Source organism: Oryctolagus cuniculus, chromosome 4, assembly GCF_051225735.1.
Source record: "Oryctolagus cuniculus isolate XC-2025 breed Fujian yellow rabbit chromosome 4, ASM5122573v1, whole genome shotgun sequence".
NCBI classification, from domain to species: Eukaryota; Metazoa; Chordata; class Mammalia; order Lagomorpha; family Leporidae; genus Oryctolagus; species Oryctolagus cuniculus.
In genome coordinates this window covers 100,677,224-100,705,112 of record NC_142870.1, presented here as the reverse complement: position 1 = coordinate 100,705,112, position 27,889 = coordinate 100,677,224, and the positions used below count along the sequence as shown (strand labels likewise).

At 40.2% G+C, this 27,889-nt stretch overlaps 1 protein-coding gene across 5 annotated transcripts in view; it reads right to left on the bottom strand.

Moving 5' to 3' along the window:
• Positions 1-1,480: 1,480 nt before the first annotated feature.
• Positions 1,481-27,889, bottom strand: part of ZMAT3 (zinc finger matrin-type 3) — a 40,471-nt gene continuing 14,062 nt past the window's right edge. For 3 of the 5 annotated variants that reach the window (XM_008266533.5, XM_017346924.4, XM_002716438.6), the window contains exons 3-6: positions 16,230-16,349; positions 12,403-12,569; positions 12,187-12,287; positions 1,481-8,871 (exon numbers count right to left, since the gene is read on the bottom strand). In XM_008266533.5, coding sequence (XP_008264755.1) covers positions 8,663-8,871; positions 12,187-12,287; positions 12,403-12,569; positions 16,230-16,349 — 597 coding nt within the window. In that variant the 3' untranslated portion in view covers positions 1,481-8,662. Of the gene's footprint in view, positions 8,872-12,186; positions 12,288-12,398; positions 12,570-16,229; positions 16,350-27,889 lie in introns of all 5 variants that reach the window. The other 2 variants (XR_016233225.1, XR_016233226.1) reach the window with 1 other exon arrangement.

Sequence of the window (27,889 nt, the reverse complement as noted above, 5' to 3'; positions counted from 1 at the left end):
TTGGTCAAAGTCCATAATCCAGCAGGCTGAATATGGAAAACAGAGTGAGCGACTCTAGCATCAGTAACGATTAAAAATTGAGACTAAAATGAAAGACATCTTGTTCCTGTCTGGAGGGAGGGCCACCAGCCAACAAATACTCAAAGTTTTAATTGCATACTTAAAAAGAAGTCCAAAATGTCAAGCAGAAGTTATAGATCGCCTATGGTGGTATTATTTCTTCCAGTGACAGATTTCTTACTTTGGACATATTTCATTACTGGTACTTAATCATATTAATCATACTTCCATAACTCCCTAACACAGGGAGCTAATCGTTCTCTCCTCCCACCCCTTGTGTGTATGTGCAATATATGTATAATCATAGACATACATATAAGCACATAAAAATTATGAGATGTAATTTTAGGGGATTTTTTTGTAAAAAGTCATAATCACATGACTATTAAATAATATTCACATTTCAAGGTTCTCAATAGTTTATGAATAACCCACAGAAATAAAATTTGAATTAAGCCTCAACCCAGACTTTAAAAAATTTTAAAATTCATACAAAAAGATCTATTTTTGATCTCTTAGCAATCTTAGATCAATTTATAAGGGGGAGATGAATTGCTCGCCTTTTTGATACAAGCCATTGTAAAGGATAAGCCCAAGTGCTTGATCTTGAATAGATTTGTCACCCAATGAATAAGCCTCAGAAATGCCTAAAGAAAAACTGAAAATCTCCAGTGGGCTAAGCCTTTTTTTTTTTTTTTTTTTTTTTTTTTTTTTGATGCCCATTGCCATGGCTTTCTTTGAAGCTCAAAATCTCTTGGAGATGATTCAACACAATATGCTGATGCCTTAAGTATCTCAAAACACACAAGTTCAGTGTGATCTATTCTCTTCATTCAGAAATAATTTTTCTGCAGACTCGAGAATTTTTCCCACGACACAAAGTGTATGTGTCTTGCATGCCAATTAAACAAAGTGAAACAGTCATCTTTACAGCCTATAATCTACTTTTTAAAAGGAGCATTTAAATTCAGTGGCATATTGCATACAGTGAACCAGACGTATGTACTTAAAGGACCACATCTCAGCAACATATTGCATGTATAAACTGATTACATTTGCAAGGGTATTTTAAATGTCAAACACCCAAAACATTAAGAGGTATCTGCTTTTTAAAATGTGTTTATTTTCAGCTGTGGTTATGGTCCAGCCTTTCTCAGAATTTGAAGGGAACATAAATATTGAAAAACCAAAAAGAATCAGTAATATTAGTCCCAGGCTACCTCCAGTGATGAGGGGAAAGTGTGAGCAGCTGGGTCAAATCTACTGCAAGCCCAAGAGCAGAAGGAGCTCAAAAAGCCCATGGAAGACTACATAGGAACTGATGAATGAGGAAGCCCGGGTCATCAACAGTCAGCACAGAACAGCGCCTCCGTGCTGACAACTGCCTTCTTCCTTTGGTCTCCAACTCATAACCAAACTATTTTCAGACAAGACTCAGAAACTGTTTTATTAAATTGAACACAAAATGCCTGTTTTAATAACATCAAGCCTTTATCAGAAATCAGTACATAAGTGAGGATACACAGCCAAAATAAGCCATCAACATAAGCAGTGTAAATTTTAATAATTTTCAGGTTTCTATATTCAATATGCTGAAGAAAATAAAGCCAAAGTAGCAATTTCAGTTTCACAATTCACAGTTGATTGGTTTTAATCCCATGATACATCTGTCATTATAGCCCCAAAACACAGATCTCCAACGTAGTGACTGGCACTGTGCTCCAACAGCATACAGAGGTCCTAGATCCCTGTATGACATTTAGAGAAAATTTTAGGAAACAACCCAATTTCGTACAGTTTGGGTTGGGTTTTTTTTAAATATCCTTTACCAAAAATATGGTTCTAGTGAAACAGCAAAAGCAGTTTTAAAAGTTTGCCATGCCACTAAATGAAGGGTTCTATAGTCTCCCTTCATGTTTCGGGATTTTATTCTCTAACTTAAAACAATAACTGCATTTAAATGCAAGCTTGCAGTGAAAGCAAAATCAGATTTGCTTCTGGATCTACAGCATACATCCAAGAGAGGCAACTTTTTGTCCTAGCAGAGACATGGAATGCTTTAAAGTAGAGTGTGACATATCTAGTAAGGCATCTCAAAGCAGACACACCACTCCCACACTAAGTCATCACAGTCAGCCAAAGGGACCACGAGGTCACCAACGAACGCAGAACATACTGAGTGACACGCTGATTTACAAAAGCACAGGAAGGTACTCAGATACCAAAAGAAGGCAAAACAACAGCCAGACACTCCCAAAGAGCTTTGTTCCCATAAATGTCAGATTTGCAGAACAGAAATAAACTACTTTATGTGTGCTTTGCTCTAGGATAACACCACTCACACTGACACATGGAATTCCTTTTCCTTAAAAAAATATATCATGTAGAGAACACACTCATAATCAGTGATATAGAATAGTTATTTTCACTAGTGAGGGGTTCACTTATGGACTTACACAGAATTATCAGTGAATCATGAAAGTCGTTTAAATGCAAACAGAAATCAGATAAAACCTGCATTATTAGTATTCAACAGTGCAGTCAGACTTTTAGTAATTGCACTGGACTTAATTAAGAACTATAAGAATATCTTTAAACTCAAAGAAATTTGCAATGTCTAAAAATAAAAGTCTAATTAGTAAATACACAAAATTTCTTTTCAAGGGCCCAAAGGAAGTATTCTGTTACTTTGGAATCCATGAATTTTATCAAACAAGTACAAGAATATGAGTCGCGAACATCTACATTTCAGTTGTGAGTCAATTTTCCACATTGAATCTTCCTGATCTGGGATAAGTCACTTAAATTCTTCAGATTTTACCCACAAAAAAGTGGTCATTAAAAACAAAGGCATAGATCAAAAAATGTTCTAAATATTACTAAAGCTAAAAATGGTTAGTTAATAAGGCTCACAATTTCAATCACTCATTGTACAGTACAATCATTTTTAATTCTGCTGATTATAATGAGAGGAAGCATGGGAAATTCAAATCATATCTTTAAATAAGCCAATAGTTTCGACTTTCTAAACTACTTTCCTGGAGCTGTGTAAACCATGGGTTGGAGCCTTTCCTCCCCTCCACTTCCGGTGGAGCAGCTCATAATGAAAGGAGAAGGCAGGCAGGCAGAAAAGCAGCAAGACTGACATGTGGCGTGAGACGAGCTCATACACCCCAACCAGTAACTGACAGTTTTCAAAGAAACTGCATAGTTCAGCAAAAACACACCATCAGAAGAGGAGTAAAGAAAACATTCTTGCCATGAAACTTTAACATGAATGATGATTAAGCATTTTAAATGACCAACTCAAGAACACTTCCTTCTAGAAAGGAGTAATCTTCCCTCACAGTAAGCACACACCAGAACAGAAACTGGAAGACTAAAGTCCACAGGAGAAAAACAATCCATCAGTTGGCTCAGGTTATCAACTTCACACACTGCTTTCAAAAAGATAAGGATATTCAAATAAACAGTAAACTCTAGTTAATGACATCTATACTAAAAATTTGGGGTAGGTGAGATGTCCTATCTGAAATTTACATTGAAATGTTTAAAAAAAAAATGGATTGATGGGTGAATGGAGGGATGGAGAGATATGTAGGAATACAAGTGCAATAAAATATTGAAGGTAGCATAATCTAGTGAATATTCTATAAATTTTTTCAACTTTGATAAATGCCAAATTTTTTGATAAAATTAAAATATTAATATTTCTACAAAAAATAATTAAGCAGTGTTTTAAAGATTCTCTAAGTACTCAGCAACTCAGAATTTTCAATTAACCAAAGTAGGGAAAATTTTGTTTTAAAAGGCTTCAAGCCTGACTGGTGAAAATGCCTCTTTTAATGTAAAGACAAACTAACACAATTAATAATTATTCTGCCTCACAGCCTCTTCATACACCATATTTGCAAATATATAATTCTCTCCCCTCTGCAGAAAAGTTGGAATAAAGTACCAGAAAAAATAATTTTCCCAAATTGTCAAGTTCTCCCAACCCACCACACCACCATTCACTAAGTACAAATGTTACACAGATCGAGGTGCAAAATGACCTATGACTCTTGCCAGTCTGGAACAACTGAATTTGTTTTCTGGGAATATGGTTCCTGACCAATAATGGTAATAGGTTTTCTTGATATTAAATTAAGATTGCATTAAGAAAGAAAAGAGAAGAATTCACACAGACCTTTGCTATTCCAAGTGCCTGTTTTATGAGTTGTGATTAATGGCAATAATTCTGTCATCTCTTCTCTCTGTGAAATGCTAATGCTTGCTAAAGGCACTCATATTCTGGGCTTAACGGAGACAAGGTCACATAGGACCATAAGCCAGTACTCTTTTTGGTAGCTACCCAGAAAGGGAGTTTACTAATGATCCTCCCTTTCATAAAGGGAAGAAAAAAATGAAGCAGCTATCAGTAGAAATCTCCTATGAGAAGTTATTTACATAGCTAATTGTCCATTCAGGTATCTGGATAGTAGTAGCTTATGACGATAGGGGTTCCCCCGCCAAAAATAATAATACTAAAAAAGATTTTCTTATCTATGAAACTCCTCAACAATGATTTGGGCTGGTAAGAAACAGTTGGGAAGGTAGAATTCTTTAAAACATCTATTCAAAAACGCTTTGCTTTGTTCAATTAATATTTTGCTTATACTGCTAGAACGTTGTCTTATGTCTAAAGAAGCTCTATCATCCCGATTCTACAGCTCACCAGCTCTCCAGAGAGTACTTCCAGTCTGAATTCTGACACTGAGGAAACAAAACAGGTGAGATTCCAAATCTACCATTTCTGCAGGAAATGTTATATCAAACACTTCCACGTCTCCTTTGACACAAACAAGACTCATTTTACACAAATCACTGGGCAGTCCTCAAACTCATTGTTTACAATCTCAGCCAACTCAGGAGTGAAGAATCATAAATCCCACAGCTAATCCTTAGAATCTCTCTACAAAGGAAGACTTAGCCAAATGTATACATACAAAGGGACTTCAGTCAGTCAGTGGAAATGAATTAAAAGGTAGGCTTATTTTGGTGCAAAATATTTTTTAAATCCATGCATAATTCTTCCATAATACACATTTTCCATGGACTTTTTGAAAATTCCACATACGTATAGATTTCAAAATTGTTAGCATTAAAATAAACTTATTTCCTGATTCTATTTTCCCAACTTTTTAAAGCACCACTGTATGTGTATATGTGTATGTGTGTGTGTGTGTGTGTGTGTGTGTGTATTTCCTTATATCCTTGTTCAAACTGTAGGTAGACAGCTATAGGCAAAAGCATACAGTTCTTATAACAGCTTTGCAAAATCAAATAGAGGATCTTTTCCTTCCTGTTAGTCTTTAAAATCAGACATAGGATGATCTCAGCCATGATTCTTCATTCAACCTCAGGGTTTCAAAAATCCTAAATGGTTTAGGAAGAGTTGGGTAGGGGGAAGTTTTTCAAAATGAATAGCACAGAAAAATTATTCACCTTCCAGAATTCAGTACAATAAGAGACAAGCAGACAAATGCAATACACACATGCACTTATTTACAAGTTGCAGGGCATGAGACACAAAGTCAGACTAACAAAGCATTTCTCTTCAGTATGGAGTCAAAGGGATTACAGGTCACATTCAATTCTGTCACTTAACTTTTTTTTAAAGAAAAAAACACTTTGAAGGCAAATGGAATCCAATCATTTAATTGGAATGTGAAATTTTTCCTTTACAACTTCTTGTCCACAATACCTTAGAAGAGTTTCTAATTGTTATCTTCCAACACTGATTTTTAATGACAACTTACACAAAGATATTCACAGAGAAAAGAGACTGACACCATGAGTTCTTAGGGATGATGACTGTAATCTACTGTTTCTGACTGAAGGCTTTTCATTGTTAGGCCTCAGATACCCTTGGATACAGTATACAAAAAGACAGGAACAGGATCCCCGGGGGAGCACAGGGTGCAAGTCCTAAAGCACGGTACAGAGCAAGACTGGACTTCACAAAATTTGAAACCAACGAAGATCACATATCACTGATTCAGGAGCAACAACCACCTTCCAAGACAGGGAACAACACTGTCTACGTGGGATGTGTGAGTGTGAGAACCTGTACCAGGCACAGATGACAACCTCCGTTTCACCTATGAAACACAGGAGAATCTTGCAAGGTAACAAGCCCAAGACTAGAGGTGTGGGATTTTTTTTTTTTTTAAGATGTGTATATAACCTCTAGCAATGACCATGGAAGTACTTAACAAGGTCCTGGAGTTCGGAAATTAAGGAACAAACTGAGTTCTTGTAGGCAATATGGTACTAAAGTGTCATATAAAACAAACACATAGCTCTTTTTTTAGTGCAAAGAAATAGAGCAAGTAAGAAATAACACTATAAATCTAACTTCTTTCTTTCAAAGAAAATGCTCTTATGTATTCATAACATCTATTAAGGGCACTGGGAAACTGGAAACCTGAATTCACAAGGCCTGCAAAAACATCAGGCCCTTAAGTCCACCGTTTTTCATCCAAGTTGTTAAGTGAGGAGAAGGGGAAAATCGCTTCCTTTCATTTTGTTTCCTTAGGAAAAACTGAAAGTGGATGAGTGCCAGCTTTATAAAATGTAAATTCATATTCATTTTTCTTCATTGCTATCTGAAATAAGGAGTCAATGAAGTTCTCCTTATGGTATGACATAAAAACACCTATGTATGGGGCTGGGATGAATATGGCTGTGTGTATATAGACACAAAGAGAAAAATGAGATTTTTTAAGTAATCATAGGACAAAGTGGCCAGCACTATATTAAAATCTACCAAAAAATTATACTTAGCAGCAAAATGAGTAACCTACTGGCCAATAAGATAAGCCCTACATCATCCTAAACTAACAAAGTGAACTTTATTACTTCAAAAAGGATTATCATACTAAGAATCACGTGTCTAACTAAAAACTCAACCACACACTATTTCATTCTTATTTCTGGAAGAAATTACTGAATAATTCTACTTTTTAATAAACCACCACTCCCACAGAAGAAAATAACTTAATACTGTACTAAATGGTAATCACAAATCTGATTTTTAATTATGGGCCTAAGCTGTTCAAACATTGTTCCAAAATAATATAGAAAATGAATGGTGATTATAATTTTCCTTCTCTCCATCTACTTGTCTATAACATTTTCAAGGAGAAACAGAAATTTTACTTTTAATAAGTAACATAAGCAATCAAATGTTAATTGATCATCATGAAAAAGATGCTCAGTATAAACTTCCAGTTGATTGTGGCCTTTCAGAAGAAGCATGAATGAGCACCATTCTTATCCATGTAACATAAACTATAGTAAATAGATTAAATGTGATTAATGGAAGTTTATAGAATATTTCATTATAATCCAGATATACACAATGGCTTCTCATTTGAAAAACAAAAATTTATAATGAGCAGATACCAAAGTCATCTATAACATACTTTTAGTCTCTTCAAGGAAGCCATATAAAGATGAAAACCAAAGTCCACATATTCTTCTACTGGAAATAATGTAACTGAAACTAGATTAACTTTTTAAAAAACTTCCTCTCTATGAAATAGCAAATAGTAGCATTTTTCAGGTCAGCCAACTAAATGGCAGGATAGAAAGGAATATAAGTAAACTATAAGGATCAGATTATCTAAAAAGTCTGCCAAAAGCAAATGTCAAGAGATCTGAACTTACCATTGAGACTTTCAAATAAGTGCATGCTACTATCAATGAATTCACAACTCTAAAATGAAAAACCTAATACATATTCACATTTCCTAAAAATCAGCTGAACAAAAAATCTTACAAATAATATCAAGCTTTAACTCTCTAGATACTATTCAAAAGTGGGGCTTGGAAATCCCACAGCACAGCTGGGGCATGAATATAAGTTTATTAGACATGTTAATGCAATGACGGGGGTAAAAAGAAGAGGGAAGGTAGTGGCAATTACATGTGGGAAATCCATAGTTGGGGATGAACGTAGGCTGTCTGGAGTACACAAATATATCTAAAATGTCAGAGTTCAAAAAAACCTGCATTTTAATGATGGGGAGGCGGTAGACACTGGGAAAATATGACCTGGGAAAGACCCTCACAGAATTTATAATAGTGATCTTACTGACAATGCATCAAGGTGATTTTCCAATGAAACCTGGGGAAACTCAAATCTCTGCTTTCCTATTTTTACTGTGATCTAAAGTAAGAACTCAACATAAGTCTTGGTTTAACAGAATCTAAAATTAGAACTGCAATAGATGATGAAATTTTCCAATAGTCACAGCTCTAAATGGCCAGACTACTAGTCAACCAGAACTTGGCTGAGAGAAACAGTTATTTCTGATGGAGTAGGTAGGTCACATGCTAAGCAGCTCAACATAATTGACCTGAGAAAGCATTAGGACCTAAGAAGCATATTTTTTCCTCCTACCCCCAGTTTTGACATCTCATGGTACCACTGCAGGTTACATGTGTTAACATTAAGCAGAAGAATGTACTCATATCAAAAGACCACAAAGCAGGGCAGGTTGACAGAAGGCAAACAACAGGCAGGACAAGCTGCTCTACTGGAATACGGCAATCACTATACATATCCCAGATTCTCCATCTCGTTCCTGTACCGCTGTTCAGACACCTTGCTTTTATGCTGCTTGCTCTCCAAATGCTGCCGGAATTCCATCTCCTCGCCAGCCCCAACGTTGCACATTGAGCAGTAAAACTGGCCACTTGGAGTAACACACATGGCTAGATCTCGCGGGATTCTCTGCCGAGAACGAGGATTGAAGTAAGGACCTGCCAAAGCAAGAGACAGAAGAGTCAGATACTCACAACACTCACTAGGTGAATGACGGCCTGATCAGTCATCACTGTAATTTGTATTTCTGAGTTCAAATTTAAAATCCACATATTCTTAAAGTAAATGTAGTTAATGGCATTATAAGTTCATACAGGCTCAATCTAAAAATATTTTTCCAACTATGCCAGGAACTCTCTAAATGAAGTCTCCCTTAAAAGTGAGTACAATTTTTTAGGCTGGCGCCGTGGCTCACTAGGCTAATCCTCCACCTAGTGGCGCCGGCACACCGGGTTCTAGTCCCGGTCGGGGCGCCGGATTCTGTCCCGGTTGCCCCTCTTCCAGGCCAGCTCTCTGCTGTGGCCAGGGAGTGCAGTGGAGGATGACCCAAGTGCTTGGGTCCTGCACCCCATGGGAGACCAGGAGAAGCACCTGGCTCCTGGGTTCGGATCAGCGCGGTGCGCCGGCCGCAGCGCGCCAGCTGTGGCGGCCATTGGAGGGTGAACCAACGGCAAAAGGAAGACCTTTCTCTCTGTCTCTCTCTCACTATCCACTCTGCCTGTCCAAAAAAAAAAAAAAAATGAGTACAATTTTTTTAAAGATTTTTTTATTTATTTATTTGAGAAGCAGAGTTACAGGGAGGGAGGTCTTCCATCCACTGGTTCACCCCCCAAATGGCCAGCAATGGCTGGAGCTGAGCCAGACCAAAGCCAGGAGCCAGGAGCTTCTTTCGGGTCTCCCACATGGGTGCAGGAGGACTTGAGCCATCTTCCACTACTTTCACAGGTCATAACAGAGAGCTGGATCAGAACTGGAGCAGCCAGGAATAAACCCAGGATGCTGGAGGTGGCAGCTTTACTCACCATACCACAGTGCCAGTTCCAAAAGTGAGTATGATTTTTAAAAATACTTTAATTTCTAAGGATTACATCAAAAATCTTATAATTATGTAACTTTTAATCCACAAATTCTACTCCTATCAATTGTCCTAAGAAAATAGAATTTTCAGAGAGATTTACCAGTAAGGACTGGCCAGGGCTGTGCCAGACCAAAGCCAGCAGCTGGGAGCTTCATCAGGGTCTCCCACATGAGTACAGGGGCTCAAGCACTTGGGCTATCTTTCACTGCTTTTCCAGGTACATTAGCAAAGGGCTGGATTGTAAGTAGAGCAACCAAGACTTGGACCAGCACTCATATGGGATACTGGTACTGCAGATGGCAGCTTAACCCACTGTGCCACAGCACCAGCCCCTATGTTACTGATTTCTTAAGCTGAACAATTAATTCATTCTTTTCTAATATAATAATAAATAGTTAATGCTTTTCTCAAAATACTGCTTTCACAGGATCCTACAAGTTTTGATATGCTATTTTCTTCACCATTTGGTTCTAAGAAAATTTTTTATAGAATTTTATTTATTTGAGAAGCAGAGTTACAGAGACAGAGAGGGAGAGACAGAGACCTTCCATCTTCTAGTTCACTCCCCAAATGGCTGCAATGGCCAGAGCTTGGCCAATCTGAAGCTAGGAGCCAGGAGCTTCTTCCATGTCACCCACGTGGGTGCAGGGGCCCAAGCACTTCGGCCATCTTCCACTGCTTTCCCAGGCCATGTGCAGGGAACTGGATCAGGAGTGGAGCAGCCAGAATTCAACCCAGTGCTTATATGGGATGCTGGCACCACACACAGAAGCTTAACCTACTATGCCACAGAGCCGGCCCCCAGTTCTAAGAATTTTTAACTCTGGGTATGATTTCTTTGATTCCTGAGTTATACAAAAATGTTTTAAAAATTCCAAAACAAAGGGAAATGTTGTTTGCTTTTATACTGTCATTACTGAAATCTCAATCATACCTTGGTCAAAGGACATAATCTTTATTACCTTCATCCTAATATATACTGCATCTGATCCTAACACTACCTGGTGCCACAAAGTGATGTTTCAGTCAAGAACAAACTGTGTGTGACGGTGGTTTCGTAAGATTCTATAGCCTAATGGCACTGCAGCCATCTTAGTTTGTGCAGTACTCATTACGGTGCCTGCACAGTGCGGGTCAGCGAGCCACCCCTTCCCAGAAGGCATCCCATTCACTAAGCGACATGTGACTGCAGAGCTATCCCAGCTTCCTTCCTTTCAGCTGGCCTTCTCTCATCCAAACTGACAACTGACTGGGACTTTCCTAAGTTATACAATAAAGTTATATGTTACTAGTACTTGTATATATTTAGTCTTTCATTAACCATAGCACAGTATGCCTTCTAAATGTCCCTTTTTCTCCAGGCTTCTCTTGCTTTTCAACTAATTTTAATTTTTCTTTATTCCTATAAAGGACCTTTGCTGGCATTTACATGAATCGGAGGTAGAGGTAAGGAGGCTGAGGAGCTACTCAGTCTTAATATCCCTGCAAAAGCTAAGCTGAAAACATTCCTGTAAACTCAGGTCCTGAACTGAATGTGTTCATGTGTTCATGAGAATCACCAAGGGAATATTTTCTTTCTTTCTTTTTTTTTTTTTTTTTTTTTTTTTGAGAAGCAGAGTTAGACAGTGAGAGAGAGAGCCAGAGAGAAAGGTCTTCCTTTTTTCCATTGGTTCACCCCCCAAGTGGCCGCTATGGCCAGTGCATTGTGGCCTGCACTCTGCGCCAATCCGAAGCCAAGAGCCAGGTGCTTCTCCTGGTCTCCCATGCGGGTGCAGGGCCCAAGGACCTGGGCCATCCTCCACTGCACTCCCAGGCCACAGCAGAGAGCTGGACTGGAAGAGGAGCAACCGGGACAAGATCCGGCACCCTGACCAGGACTAGAACCCAGGGTGCCGGCACCACAGGCGGAGGATTAGCCTAGTGAGCCCCCGCGCAGGCACCAAGAGAATATTTTCAAAACCACCTATGTCTAAGTTCCTGCCCAAATTTGCTGACTGAAAATCTCCAAGTCATGGTTCAAGCATGTGCATTTTGTAAAATCTCCCCAGGTAATGCTGATTCATCACTCTGGTTAAAAACCACTGCCACGATCTTTTTTATTTTCTGCAAAAAAATAAGTTGAACATGGTCTAACTTCAAGCCAAGTAACCCACTTTCATGATGTATTTACATTTCTCTGCTGGAAAATATCAGAAGAAGCATAAAGAGACCCTAAAATAGACATTATGGTTTAAAACCAAAATAAATAATAGATAGGAAACAAATAAAACCCAATTCAAAATCAAACAGTGACAAACTCTAAATTCTCAGGACTATCTACTGCCATTGAAGAAAACTTGTGAAAAGCATAACACTTGCAGAAGGCAGCCAAGGTGCGTGGCGACACACAAGATACCTGAATTGTTCTGTACTGTGTACATATTTCTCCTATTAGGCATCATCTTAAAGTCGTTCCCTTCTTTCCGGGTCCGCCGTGGACCCACCTCTGAGGATTCCCTAGAGAAGAAACAGTACAAAGGGTGAGACTCTGAACAAGGATCCTTTCCAGCCCTCTATGCTTAAACACAGTTTCACAGGACACTTTGGCCTCAGAGAAAATGGCAATACCTACGAGAATGAGTGACTCTGGGCTTCTGCCAGTCGCAGCCTCTTGGCATGATTCTTCCCTTGATAGTGAGCCTGGGCCACGGCCGGAGAACTGAAGGAGGCATCGCAGAGCTTACAGTAGTCGTTCTCAGTGGCCAGGATCACTCGGCCTCCCGGCTTAAAGGAGCCCACCTGACATTAAAGACACAAGAAACAAGGTCAAAAAAAAAAAAATAGGGAGCCAATTCCTTCCTTTCCCTCACAGGTCCTTTTAAGAGCTGTTAAAACAGCCAAAGGACTTGGCATGACCATAGCACTCAGCTTTATAACAAAAGGAAATAACAATTGATCCTAGACTCAAAAAAAAAAAAAAAAAAAAAAAAGAAAAGCTGGGAGACCCTTCCCATTATTTTGCATTATTAACACCTACATACCAAATTAGTAAGTGGCTTATTGCTATCTCCAGTAAAGAAAAATTTTAAGTGAATTCAAAACCCCAGCACAGGGGCAGCTCTTTGGCCTAGTGGCTAAGACAGAGTGTCTAGGTTCAAAATCCACCCTGGGCTCCTGACTCCAGCTTCCTATTCATGCAGACTCTGGGAGACACTGGTGACGGTTCAATTAACTGGGCTCAATTAATTTGGAGATATGGGCTGAGTTTCCAGCTCCCAGCTCTGGCCTTGGCCCAGCCCTCATCATCATAAGCATTTGGAGTGAACCAATGGATAAGAGTTCTCTCTCTCTCGTTCTCTCTTTCTCTCTCTCTCTCTCTCTCTGGCTGCTATTCAAATAAATAAAAAAAAAAAAGTAAAAATAATTTTGTTAAAAACCCAGCATGGAAAATCTAGGGTAGCAACTAATAAATAAATAAACAGGGGCCAGCATTGTGACATAGCAAGTAAAGCTGCTGCCTGCAATGCTGGCATCCTATATGGGTGCCAGTTCATGTCCCGGCTGCTCCACTTCTGATCCAGCTCCTTGCCAGTGGCCTAGGAAAAGTAACAGAAGATGGTCCAAATACTTGGGCCTCTGACACCCACACGGAAGACCCAGATGAAGCTCGTGGCTCCTGGCTTCCACCTCTCCTAGCACTGACTGTTGTGGCCAAATGGGGAGTCAACCAGTGGACAGAAGATGGCACTCTCTCTCCCTAACTCTGACCTTAAAAATAAATAAATAAACCCTTAAAAACAATAATAAAAATAAATAAATAGGTAGGGCCTAAAAATCACATTATCAGAAAGAGTAAAGCCTGCCCAGAACCCATCAGGAAGTATTTACTGAATACTGACTGCTGTGCTTGCTGCCTGCTCTGTAACAGTTATACAGTCACACATTTAAACACACACACACACACACACACACACTGTGTCCTCAAACAATCTACTAACTAGCTACACATATAATATAATCAGGGGAAAATAACCAGCAAATCTAGACAATTAGATTCAGGTTGGAGAACAACATGTTAGGGGAAACCCAGCAAGCATCTGTAATATAGTAGACATAAGTAAATATTTTTGGGTCAACTAAAATGGTGAACTAGATTTGGCTAGAGAATAATAATATTTGTCATAAAGATCTGGAAACTACTGAGTTTCAGAACAGTTGAAGAAGACAGCACTGATTCACCTGGAAAAGAAGACTATAGCTATCTTCAAAATCACACAGGGCTACACTTCGCTATGCTGCGAATGAAGGCTTGGGCTTTGCCCAGGTGGCTGGAGCAGCTGAAAACAATCCCCCCACAGGGGCAGCATCCAATGCTGGAGCAGCTTTCAGGAACAAGTCATGTGAAAGCTGCTTGGCTTGTAGATCTCTCTGGGTGGTTTCCTGTCTTCTGACTCTGTTTTTCACATTTTCCCCATAAGGACAAACAGTAGGAGCTATTATTCAGACTTAAGTACTCAAAAAGAGCAGAGGTCTAAGATCAAAAAGTTTTTGCTCCATACTTCACAAAATGTTAACAGTGTGGAAAGCTACTTAGCTTACCTGCACTTCTAATAAACTTCCAGCGAGGGTGATGCTGCTGGCCCACAGACCATATTTGATTGTTCACTTATTTATTTTCATCTACTTGAAAGGCAGGGCAACGAAGAGGGACAGAGGCAGAGAGAGATCTACCATCTGCTAGTTCACTTCCCAAATGCACACAACAGCCAAGACTAGGCCAGGCCAAAGCCAGGAGTTCAGAACTTAACCCAGATCTCCCATATAAGTGGCAGAAGCCAAATCATTTGGATCATCACCCACTGCTTCTGAAGATGCAACAGCAGTTAGCTATATCGGAAATGGGAGGACTCAAACCAGCACTCCAATGTGGGATGCAGGCATTCAAAGTAGCATCACAACACCTACCCCAACAGTTCACACTTTAATAAGGTTCATAGCTCTACATTGTTACAAGCTTTAAATGAAGTCAGAGGCCAGAACTAGAATGAAGCAAGTGAGATACCTGCCTGGGGCACAGAATTTAAGTAAGAACCCTAAAACCTCAGGGCGAGCATTGTGGTACAGCGGGTAAAGCTGCCGCCTGCAATGCCGGCATCCCATATGGGTGCAGTTCAAGTCCCAGTTGCTCCATTTCTGATCTAGCACCCTACTAATGGCCTGGGAAAAGCAGCAGGAGATGGCCCAAGTCCTTGGGCCCCTGCCATCCACGTAGGAGATCCGGAAGAAACTCCTGGCTCCTGGCTTCAGCCCAGCCCAACCCTAGCTGTTGCAGCCATTTGCAGAGTGAACCAGCAGATGGAAGACTGCTCTCTTTCTCTCTCTCTCTCTCTCTCTCCAACTGTGCCTTTCAAAATAATAAAATAAACCTTAAAAAAAGAAAAAGGAATCCAAAAACTCAAGTAATCAAGATAATATTTTGGCTGGCGACACGGCTCAATAGGCTAATCCTCTGCCTCCGGCACTGGCACACCGGGTTCTAGTCCCGGTCGGGGCGCCAGATTCTGTCCCGGTTGCCCCTCTTCCAAGCCAGCTCTCTGCTGTGGCCAGGGAGTGCAGTGGAGGATGGCCCAAGTCCTTGGGCCCTGCACGCCATGGGAGACCAGGAGAAGTACCTGGCTCCTGCCATCGGATCAGCGTGGTGCGCCAGCTGCAGCGCACTGGCCGCGGCGGCCATTGGAGGGTGAACCAACAGCAAAGGAAGACCTTTATCTCTGTCTGTCTCTCTCACTGTCCACTCTGCTTGTCAAAAAAAAAAAAAATTAATTTTTAAAAAAGATAATATTTTGAAGGAATATTTTTAAAAAAGCAATCCTAAAGCAAAAAAAATTTATTAATGCACAAAATATCACAAAAAATTTTTATATTTACTTGACAGAGTTAGACAGTGAGAGAGAGAGAGAGAGAGACAATTGTCCTGTCCTCTAAAGAGCAAAAGAACTTGCCTCTGAAGTGTGTCTCATACCAAAGTCCAGGAAGTGTGTACATAAGCTCTCCGCCTAACAGTAAGTAAATCATAGTCTCAAGAAACTAATTTTGCAACTGGAAGACCAAATATAATGTTAATGGGATTAAATAAATAAATGAAAAGTTTTTAATCTCTCATTCAGGGCATAGCCTAGACATTCAGGGTCATCTAACCCAGAGTTTTGAGAAATACATAAAGACTCACATGACAATATCTGGATCATTACTTTCATGCATTGTAACCAAAGCCAATAAGAAATCCCAAGGTTTACAGATTTGGACAAACATTAAATCCAGCACTATCGTTCAAGGAACTGAATGTACCAAGTAGGACCTTTCATCAGTATTTACCCATGGATGACAAAATTTATTCAGAGTATTTGTACATATGAGATTCCTGCCTAATACCACTTCACCCTGACACATGTGTCTCACCTGTGGAGGGACTGGAACAACTGGAGTGGCAGTAGGCTCTGCCACATTGCTCATTCTGGTAGGAGGAGGGCAGCTATTAGCAGCATAGTAATTTCGGAGTTTCTTACCATGATTTTTACCCTACAAAAACAAAATGAGTAATTATCAAGAAGAAAAATCTGTAATATCATGCTAATCAACATATCCACATTTTTAAAAAGAAAAAAAATACAAGCAACGCTAACTACATTTTATTCATTCATATGTACAGGGATTAACAGACCACTAGCTGAATGTGATCACTAGATCTTGAGGTAAAAGAATCTATTCTTTGACTCTAAAGGAATGGTTAAATATATCCAAGAAAGATAAGAGAACAAAGCCAAAAGAAAGTCATTTCCTATAGGTTTCTGAAAAAGCATCACACTTCCTACTGAACTCTGTACTCCCCCATTGTGCTGCCATTCATTTGCCACTGCTCAAATACAAGTTTCATGACACTCTGACCTAATCTACTGTCTAAGTCAGTCATGACATGGATAATCCAATTCTTTTTACAAAAACAGCACTTGCGGAGTACCTTTTTAGTCATCAGGACTGTCATATGCACTACCTCAACTGCTGCTCAAAAAGTCCTATAAGGGGAACGTGCATTTAGCCAAGTGGTTACAATTCCCATTCCCCTATTACAGTACCTAGGTTTGGGTCCTGGCTCCAGCCCCCAAATCCAGCCTCTTACTAATATGGTCTCTGGGAGGCAGAGTGATGGTTCAAATAATTGGGTTCCTGCCATCCATGTGGGAGACCTGGATTGAGTTCCTAGCCCTTGGCTTCAGTCCAGCCATTGTGGGTATCTGGGTAGTGAACCAGCAGAACCCTCTCTTGCTCCTTCTCACCCTCTTTCTTTCTCTGCTTCTCAGATATTATTTCTTTTAAAAATGTAAATTTTAGGCTCCTGGCTCCTGCCATCGGATCAGCGCGGTGCACCGGCCGCAGCGCGCTGGCCGCGGCGGCCATTGGAGGGTGAACCAACGGCAAAGGAAGACCTTTCTCTCTGTCTCTCTCTCTCACTGTCCACTCTGCCTGTCAAAAAACTTTAAAAAAATGTAAATTTTATAAGAATTTGTTGATGATATATGACAGCTGAGTTAGTGCAATCCCGAGAGTGCGGGGAACTTGCCCCCAGACTCCTTCAGAAGGGCTAAGTAGAAGAGCCAAAGTTTGAGGAAAGTCTTTGGAATCTAAAGCAGGGCCTTTTCCACCACAGCACAATGGCTTCGGCGTGTACTATGGACTTCTATGCAAGCAGATTTCTCATCATGTGTTAAGTTGCTACCACAAAATTATATTCCTTGAATGATACAAACTGGTAGTAAGGATCAATGTCCAAAAGCATTCTAAATGAAGATAAAATCACTTATTATTCTTTCTACAGTTATTTATTTATTTTCATTTTCTTTGAAAGGCAGAGAGATTGGGAGAGAGATCTTCCATCCACTGGTTCACTCCTCAAATGCCTACACAGCAAGGGCTGGGTCAGGCTGAAGCCAGGAGCCCAGAACCCATTGCAGAGATCCACTGTGGGTGGCAGTGGCTCAAGTGCTTGAGCCACCATCTGCCCCGTCCCAGGGTACACATTAGCAGGAAACTGGATCTGAAACAAAGGAGCCGGCACTCAAACCAGGTCCCCTGAAATGGGATGCAGGTGTCCCCAGCAGCAAATTTTCCACTGTACCAAATGCCCACGTGCAGCTTATTATTCTTTAAACTACATAAGTCAAATCTGAAGGAAACATGTATTCATCATCTACTATATGCTAATCCCTAGAAACAGTCTAGAGGATACAGACTTATAAGCAGTGAACGCAATTTGGTAAGTTCTATCTTCCACCCTCAGATGCTCCTATCATGGTCACAGGGACCTCCAGAGCATCAGATCCAGAGGTTCAGTAAGTGCCTTCATCCTGCTTGACTGAAAGCAGCATGTTGACCTTCCCTCCTTCTTGAAATGGTCCAGCTCTTGTCTTCCGAGGCTCCCTCTTACCTTTTCATCTGTCATGTTCTTCTAGATACCAAACACTGCAGTGCCCAAGGCCCCACCCATGGCCCTCTTTTCACTCCAACTGGGCTCCAACTCTAAGCTACTTTACCCAGTTCCATGGCTTTAAAATACAATAAAATTATTTAGCTCCATCTTTGACCTTCAGAGCCTTATATCCAATTGCTTTCTTGATATCCACACTCTGGAGTCTTGTAGGGCATACATAACCTAGCATAGCTTTGATTGCTCCTCCGCAAGACTTTCTCATCACTACCACCACCACTCATCAAAATGTCAGTAAATGGCACCACCACCCACTGAGCTACTCAAGAAAAGACAAGGTTCCTTTTCTTGATTCTCTCCTTCCCTAAATCAAAACACCCAATTCATCACCAAGTCTTCTCAGTCTATCTTCAAAATATATCCCAAGTCATTCCAATTCTCTCTGTGGACACTAAATACAGCACAGTAATCCAAGCTGCAAATATTTTTCACTTGTAGTAGGCAACAAGTCCTGACTGATCTCTGCTCTCAATCTTGTTCCCCTATAATCCTCTTTATTATAAACCAGGGTAATAATGCCAGGCATAAATCAGATCATGTCACTTTCAATTAAAATCTACCCGTGGCTTCCTACTACATTTGAAAGTGACAAATCTCACCTATAAGGCCGTACATGATCTGGTCCTGTCTGTGTTTCAGTACTTCTTTCCTCTGCACATGACAGTCTCGCCCAACTGGCCTGCTATGTGTTCCTTAAATATGCCAAGCTCATTCTAGCTCAAGGGCCTTTGTACTTACTGTTCCTTATACCTAGAATGTACCTCTTTCATATCTCTGCATGATTGACTCCTTCCTGTCTTTCAGGTCTCTGCTTTCAAGTCTGAAGTCTCCCTGTCCACCCCAATACACACGCTCTCCATCACACCACCACATAGTCTGATCTTATTTCATTTTATTATTACTAATTGCTATTTAAAACAATACTGTTTGCTTCTTTTTTCTCTTCCCTCCCCTCTGGAAACTAGACCCCTTAAAAATAAGGATTTGTCTGTCTTTTTTACTGTTCCATTGCCAATGTCTAGAATACTTTCTAGCATATAACAAGTAATCAATAAGTATTAGTTGGGTAAATAAATCAATTATAATGGAGATAATAAACAAACCACCAGGAAAACACAGAGTAGAAATTTTTAACTTTCACCTGAATGTGTCAGGGAAACTTCCAAGAAAAGGAAATGCATCATGATTTATTTTTTTAAAGATTTACTTATTTATTTGAAAGTCAGTTAGAGAGAGAGGGAAAGAGAGAGAGGGAAAGAGAGAAGATCTTCCAGAGCTGGCCCAAGCTGAAACCAGGACTTCATCTGGATCTCTCCCACATGGGTGCAGAGGCCCAAATGCTTGGGCCATCTTATGCTACTTTTCCCAGGCCATTAGCAGAGAGCTGAATCTGAACTGGAGCAACCAGGACATGAACCTTCAGGCAGTGGCCTTACCCACTATGCCACAATGCCAGACCCCAAGTCAGCTTCTAAAATGATAAAAGTTTACTGGTCAGATAAGTAGTGAAAGAAAAAGAAATTGCATACCAAGGAAATGGCATGAACAAATGGCCCCACCTGCCCTATAGAAGAACCACAAGAAATGGTCCTTAGGATCTGTAGGAGAAGGGGAAGAATGGAAACAGGCAGAGGGTTCATCCTTAAGGGTTTTGTCCATGATACAGAATTTGGACTTTACGGCAGCTTCTGGGAGATTGTAAGCAAAACAGTGTCAAGACCGCAATGTCCTGGACAAAGATCATCCTGGTATCAGTATAGCGACAAATCATAGCAGATCTAAGCGAGAAGCCAGGAAGATAGAGAAGATTGCCAAGGACAAAACTCTAGGACAGTACCACTGACTGCAAAGGAGAATTAAAATCAAGAAAATGTCCACCCTATGAAGTAAGATGAAAACCAGACGTGTGCTATCATGGAAGCCTAGAACCAAAGCTGGAGCTCAGGAGTGAGGTCGGGTTGCAGAAAGAATCTGTGGATTTACCAGCATGTAGATGCTACTTAAAGCCATGGATCCTAAAGAGACCACCAACACAGAGTGAAGAGAGACAAGAGCTGTTGAAATAGCCCTGGTGCCAAATGAGGGACTGCACCAAGATAATGGCTGAAGTGGAGAGAACACAAAAAGTGTGAAACAGATGAAAACACAAAATGATAAGGTGGTAAAGCAAGTGGAAGGACGGCTAGTCACAGAGCAGATGAAGTTAGTATGTCCCAAAATTAAAGAAGTGCTACGGTTTGAAAGTAATTTGTCCCTATACCAAAATCCATTTGAGATGCAATTGCTGTTGCAAAGGTACTGGGAGATGGTGAGGACTTACAGCTATTAAGGGATTAATGAGTTCACAGACTGTGGCACCTCCCCTCAGTCTTTCTCCCACACATGCTCTTTCCACACACACGCACTTCCCCTTTCTACTTGTCCATGCTACGACAGCACAAGGCCCTCACCAGAAGCCACACAGATGCTGACACCATGTTCTCAGAGTTCCTCACCCCTCAACCGTGAGCCAGAGAAATCCCGTTCCTTTTTCAGCTACCCAGCCTTGGGTAGTTTATTACAGCAACACAAAGCAGACTGTGAGGCACTGGAAAGCAGACAGACTGGGTCAACATGAGACTGAAGCCAAGTCATGAGGCAACACAGGGATGAGCACCATGAGAATCAAGGCTAACAGATTCTGTAGAATCTTCTAAAAAACTGGTGAGAATTGAATCCCTAGACTTGGAGGCTGATGATACTGACCTCTCCCTATGGGATGGTCACTATGCTAAGAAATGGAAATAAAATGAACAAAGGCAAAGTCTTGCCCTCCAGAAAGCTTTCTGGATGAAATAAGAGAAAAAAAAAAAGACAGAGATATGGATGTAGAAGTAGATTTAGATGAATAGATACAAGTATCTTTCTTAAAGATAATGTGACGAATGCTCAGCAAAAAAACAAAAATAGTGATGGAACAGAAAGCGCACAGGGAAAGGGTGCAGTAGGCATATAAGGCTTCTCAAAAAAATGCAGGAAGCTGAAGAATTAGAAGACTCCAGCTGTGTCACATGGAAGAATGAGGCAAGAGCTGATATCACCACATTAAGTCTTAAATCCCTATTAGATATACAGAGTCCAACTTGCAGTTCAGGAGGGAGGTCAGTCTAGAGATAGAATCTGAAGAGTTGCTGATATGTAGATAGTATTTGGTTGTTATTGTTATTATGTGTAGATGGTATTTAAAACCATGGGACTAAATAAGATTATCTACTCAGTGTGAAGATAGAGTGCAAGGGACAAAACTCTAGCACATTATGATATAGAGTGTGGTAAAGAATGACAATTTTTAAAAATGAAATTAAGAATGCCCAGTCTATGAAGAAAGATGAAAACCAGGGGCCAGCGCTGTGGTGCCAGCATCCCATATGAGTGCTGATTTGAGTCCCAGTTGCTCCTCTTCTGACCCAGCTCCCTGCTAATGGCCTGAGAAAGCAGTGGAAGATGATCCAAGTGCTTGGGCCCCTGTACCCATGTGGGAGGCTCAGAAGAAGCTCCTGGCTCCTGGCTTCAGATCAGCCCAGCCCCAGCCATTGCAGCCATACAGAGAGTGAACCAGAGGATGGAAGACCTTTCTCTCTGTCTTTCCCTCTCTCTGTAACTCTACTTCTCAAATAAACAAATAAATCTTTAAAGAAAGAAAAGAAAACTAGGCAAATGTGGTGCCATAGGCAAAAGAAAAAATCTAGTTAGATACATTAAGACCCAGGAACTCTACTGTGTTACCAAACAGAAATACACTTACGAGGAGATACCTGTAACAATGTTCATAGAAGGAGTAATTGTAACAGCAAAAAAGCAGAAACAACATAAGTGCCCACCTACATAATAAAGGCTAAATTGTAGTCTATTCATGCAATGGAACTTGATACTGTAGTTAAAACAAACATTGTAGTCATCAATGGCAACAGGAATAATTCTCAGAACAAAATGTTGAATAAAAAGAGAAAGTTGCAAAAGAAGATGTGTAAGAATAATTTTTAATATGGGGTTTAAAATCTGAAAACAACATCACATATTATATGGGATGACACCTTTTTTGTAGTAATGTACAAGAAAAAAGCATGGGGGTCGGCACTGTGGCATAGCTAATAAAGCCACCACCTGCAACATGGGCATCACATATGTGCAAGGGTTCACATCTCGGTTGCTCTACTTGTGATTCAGCTCCCTGTCAATGTGCCTGGGAAAGCAGTAGAGGATGGTACAGGTGCTAGTGCCCTTCCACCCCATATGGCAGACCAAGAAGAAGCTCCCAGCTTCAGATTAGCCCAGCTCTGGACACTGTAGCCATTTGGGGAGTGAACCAGCAGTTGAAAGATTTCTCTCTCTGTCTCTCCTCTCTTTATAACTGTGCCTTTCAAATGAATAAAATTTTTAAAAAATAAATGAAATAAAGGAAAAAGCACATGGGATAGTAATACCAATTACAGTGGCTATTATATAGTGGCAATTACAGTGGCTACATCCAGGGGTATGGATAGAAATTCGGTTGGAAGAAGATACACAGGAGCATCAACGGAATTAATAATTCTTCCCTTTAAGCGAGACGGCAAAAGCAAATGTTCAACTTTTTGTACTATTTTTTAATTTGGACAATTCCATAGTCACTTAAAATAACAATAACCAAAAAAGAAGTGGATCATCAGGTCAAAACTTACTGTAGAGCTGAGAAAAGTCAGGACAAAGAAGTGATGCTTGGCTTTGAAAAGACAAGGTCAACTGGCCTGAGTAAGAGTCATTTCAGGCCGGCGCCGCGGCTCACTAGGCTAATCCTCTGCCTAGCGGCGCCGGCACACCGGGTTCTAATCCCAGTTGGGGCACTGGATTCTGTCCCGGTTGCCCCTCTTCCAGGCCAGCTCTCTGCTGTGGCCAGGGAGTGCAGTGGAGGATGGCCCAGGTGCTTGGGCCCTGCACCCCATGGGAGACCAGGAAAAGCACCTGGCTCCTGGCTCCTGCCATCGGATCAGCGTGGTGCGCCGGCCGCAGCCATTGGAGGGTGAACCAACGGCAAAGGAAGACCTTTCTCTCTGTCTCTCTCTCTCACTGTCCACTCTGTCAAAAAATAAAAAATAATAATAATAAAATAAAAAAAAGAGTCATTTCAGTAGAATGGTAAAGGACAAGAGGTCATGTGAAATGGTTTAAAAAGAGGGTGGGAAGTATGAAAATACAAAGCCAATATTAGAAACTATGTAAAACAGGTCTTCTAGGATGAAGAGCAGAGGAAATAAAGTATAGAGTTTAAAAAGGAGTCAAAGAAAGATTTTTATCAAGAAGAGTTTTACTTAGACTTGCTTGTATAGTAACAGAAAGACATTACTAAACAAGAAAATGGATGCTGCGAGAACAAATGGATATGGCCACAGGCACACAACCCACAAAAGGCAGGTGAGGTACACAGTACTAGTATAGGGACCAACTTTAGATGGTATCAGGAGTTTCATTTTTAAAGCAATATTCCCAGTAGTATTCAAGCATCCACAACATAATGATGATGATGGTAATCACATGCCAGGAAGTTTTCAAAGTGCTACATAATCTTATCTCATTTAACATTCATGAAATCTCTATCAGATAGGTACAGCTATTATCCTCATCTTACATATGAGGAAACTAAGCTCAGAGAATTAAAAACTTGTCCAAGAGCTTCCACATTGCTAGGTAGTAGATGCTGACATTTCCATCTTTCCATCTATTCTCTTTAAGAATATATCACCTTAGGGCCGGCACTGTGGTGTAGCAGGTGAAGCAGCCACCTGCAGTGCTGGCATCCCATATGGGTGCTGGTTCAAGTCCGGCTGCTCCACTTCTGATCCAGCTCTCTACTGTGGTCTGGGAAAGCAGTAAAAGACGGCCCAAGCCCTTGGGCCCCTGCACCCGCATAGGAGATGTGGAGAAAACTCCTGGCTCCTAGCTTCTGATCAGCACAGCTCTAGCCCTTATGGCCAATTTGGGAGTGAAGCAGCAGATGAAAGACCTCTCTCTCTCCTCTTTCTGTGTAACTTTGACTTTCTAATAAATAAATAAATCTTTAAAAAGAAAAGAATATATCACCATAAGAAAAGTAAACAAAAGCTATAAGCCACATAATTAGAAGCATAGAATGCCCAGACTTTAAGATAACTTTAAGTAGAACAAACAGCAAATCCCAGGAAGCAGTCACTCATGCTCCTGCCGCAAGCCTTCACAGTAAGCACCGGCAGTCTGACAAACTCAGCAGGAAAGAGGGAAAAGGGGAAACTATCAGCAGACCTAAAATTGCTGTAAAACCACCATGAGGAAAGAAAGCACAGTCTATGTTTGTAAAAACTAAAGCATGGATGGATCAGCGCACTGACTACTGACTACTGACTACTGGAAAGCTGCTAAAATGTCCACGCAGTCTGAAGCGGCCATCTTCAAAGTGGCTGCTGGAGGAGAGAGAGGCAGAAAGCAAGGCAGGAGCACCTTCTGGAGAGGTGAGGGGGAAATGAGGCAAAACAAGAGAAGTTAGCATCCTGAAAACAAAATGAACACCACAAAAATCAGAAGATACAGAAGCTCTCCCTTGAGCAACAAAAAAATTTTTAAAGAAACCAGACTTTGCGGCAATAAGAAGTAGTTGCCATTGAAAGAAGAATCTCATGAACAATGCTAAATCACCAAAAAAAAAAAAAGAGAAAATTCATCATCTATACAAAACTACTACCAAAAATGCAACACATCTCAGCAAGTGAAACCCCTAGAAACACACAAACAGAAGAAAATCAGCAAGACAATTCACTCCAAATTGAAGAGAATATATTCAACCATTTGAGGAGGTAAAAAACACCACCTTGAATCAGGAATTCAAATATGCAAAGAAAAAAGGAACAAATCATAGTGAGAACTAAGAAGAAGGGTAACTGGGGCACTGTTCTACAGCTTAAACTGATGCCTACAAAGCCAGCATCCCACATGAGCTCCAGTTTGAACCTGGCTGCTCCACTTCCAATCCAGCTGCCTGTTAATGTGCCTGGGAAAGCAGCAGCAGATCGCCCAAGTCCATGGGCCCCTGCTATCCACATGGGAGACCCAGATGAAGCACCTGGCTCCTGGCTTCAGCCTGTCCCAGCCCCAGCCATTGAGATCACCTGGGGAGTGATCTTTCTCTCAATCTCTCTCTCTCTCTCTGTAACTCTGCCTTTCAAATAATAAAATAATTAAAAAAAAGTGGGATTAAAACCAGGAATGAAAAAGAGAATAATCTTAAAAATGAAAAGTACAGGTGCTAAGGAAAAACACCCAAATTAAAAGTAAAATGTGGCACTCAAGAAAGGCAGAAAAGCAATCAAGAAAACAAAAGTGATATAAAGAGAGAATTTTAAAAGAAAGCTAAAGGAAGACAGCCCAGAAAGACAAATCAGAATCCCTGAAGAAGAAAAACAAAACATTTAAAACAGAACTAGTATTTCAACATTTAACCCAAGAAATTTTCCCAAAAATAAATGAAGAACTGAATCTACATGCTGAAAAACCATATCAGATATCTGAGGAAATTAGAAAAATTAAGTCTGGGACATAAAAGTAGGAGACTTCAAAGAAAGAGGAAAAACCCTCAAGCTCTTCAAGCAGAAAGATTTAATTACTGGCAAAAGATTTAGAAAGGTACCCACAAAATACAAGACAATATAAAAATGAGGTGACTTTTTCTAAAAAAAAAAAAAACAAAGCATTTTTGAGTAAAGAATTTTATGTATATCAAGTTTCCCTGTATTAAATACCAAAACTATTAAAATTTACTTATTTATTTACTTACTTATTTATTTAAAAGTCAGAGTTAGAGGGAGAAGAGAACTTCTATCCACTGGATCACTCCCCAAATGGCCACAATGGCCAGCACTGAGCCAGCCCAAAGCCAGGAGCCTAGAACTCCACCCAGGTCTCCCACATGGATGGTAAGGGCCCAGGCACTTGGGCCATATTCCACTCCTTTCCCAAGACACGTTAACAGGGAGCTGAGTTGGAAGTGGAGCAGCTGGGACACAAATAGGGGCCCATGTAAGATGCTAGCATCACAAGCGCTTTACCAACTACACCACATCCCCAGTCCTCAAGGTTATTTTTTAAAAAACATTTTAAACATAAAAGAACTTAAGAATTCAATATTCAAAAGTCCTTGATAAGTCTATCAAAGCTTAATCCAACCAAAAAATGACAGAAATTTCAGCAAATTGGCTAGTGGCATTTTCATATATATAAAACAACAGATCAAAGACTAAATCAAGGATAAAATTCAAGGTGAAAATTAACATTCAAAAGTTTAGGGGCCAGCGCTGTGGCGCAGCAAGTTAAAGCCCTGGCCTAAAGCACCGACATCCCATACAGGCACTGGTTCTAGTCCCGGCTCCTCCACTTCCTATCCAGCTCTCTGCTGTGGCCTGAGAAAGCAGTGGAGGATGGCCCAAGTCATTGGGCCCCGGCACCTACGTGGGAGACCTGGAGGAAGTTCCTGGCTCCTGACTTCGGATGGGTGCGGCCATCTGGGGAGTGAACCAGTGGATGGAAGACCTCTTTCTCTGTCTCTACCTCTCTCTGTAACTCTATCTTTCAAATATATAAAATAAATATTTTTTAAAAAATGATAAATTATGACACAACAAAAAAAACAGGGAAATAAACTTCACTGATTCCACAATACTGAATAGCTGGGATATCATTAAAAACTGACAAACCAAACATAAAACATAAGTAATAAAACAAGGGAGTAGTCATCTTAGAAGGTATCAACATTAGTGAAATAAAAATGGATTAAAGGAACTGTGGAATGACACATATCTCTGAGTACACATTTTTGTACAGTTCTGACTTTTAGAACTGCAGTAATATTTTTCTAGACTCACAAAAAAAAATCAACCTAACAAAGATAGGAGAGGACCCAAAGGGAGATACAAACAGAAACCTAACTATATGAAAAAAAAAAATGCATTAACATAATCACACTGAAGAAGGAGAGAAGAAACATGCTATTTACATAGTCTCAAAGTTTCTTTTCCACATGATACCCTATTCAACACAAAAAGAAAAAACAGTAGCTTTAAAAGGAAACCCCAACAGGCCCAACTTCTGCCAACTAAAAACTTTAGAAACAGTATTTTAGCTACCATAATATTAAACACAAAAATAACAGTACACAAACAGTACCCTCTGGTTAGTTCATTTGCTTTTCATAAGGATATATAGATCATCAGTTTCCAAACGATTTTGTGCATACTGCATATATGTAAACATATATGTATATCTTGTAAATGATAAAAGCCCAAGTTTCTCACTACCAAAGAAAGTACTTAAACAAGACAAGATAGAAAGCTAAGATGATTATTGTTGTGCTATACTAAAACTGAAGGTATCTACTTGAAATCAGTTTGTGATATATACATTCACATAGATACAGGTATTTGTTCATACACATATACTTATTAGCTCTGTCCACTGAGAGGGTCTACACGCAATGACATCCCAGTACCAAAGAGAACACCTACCACCCAGATTTTGATTTTGAAATACCATACTCCTC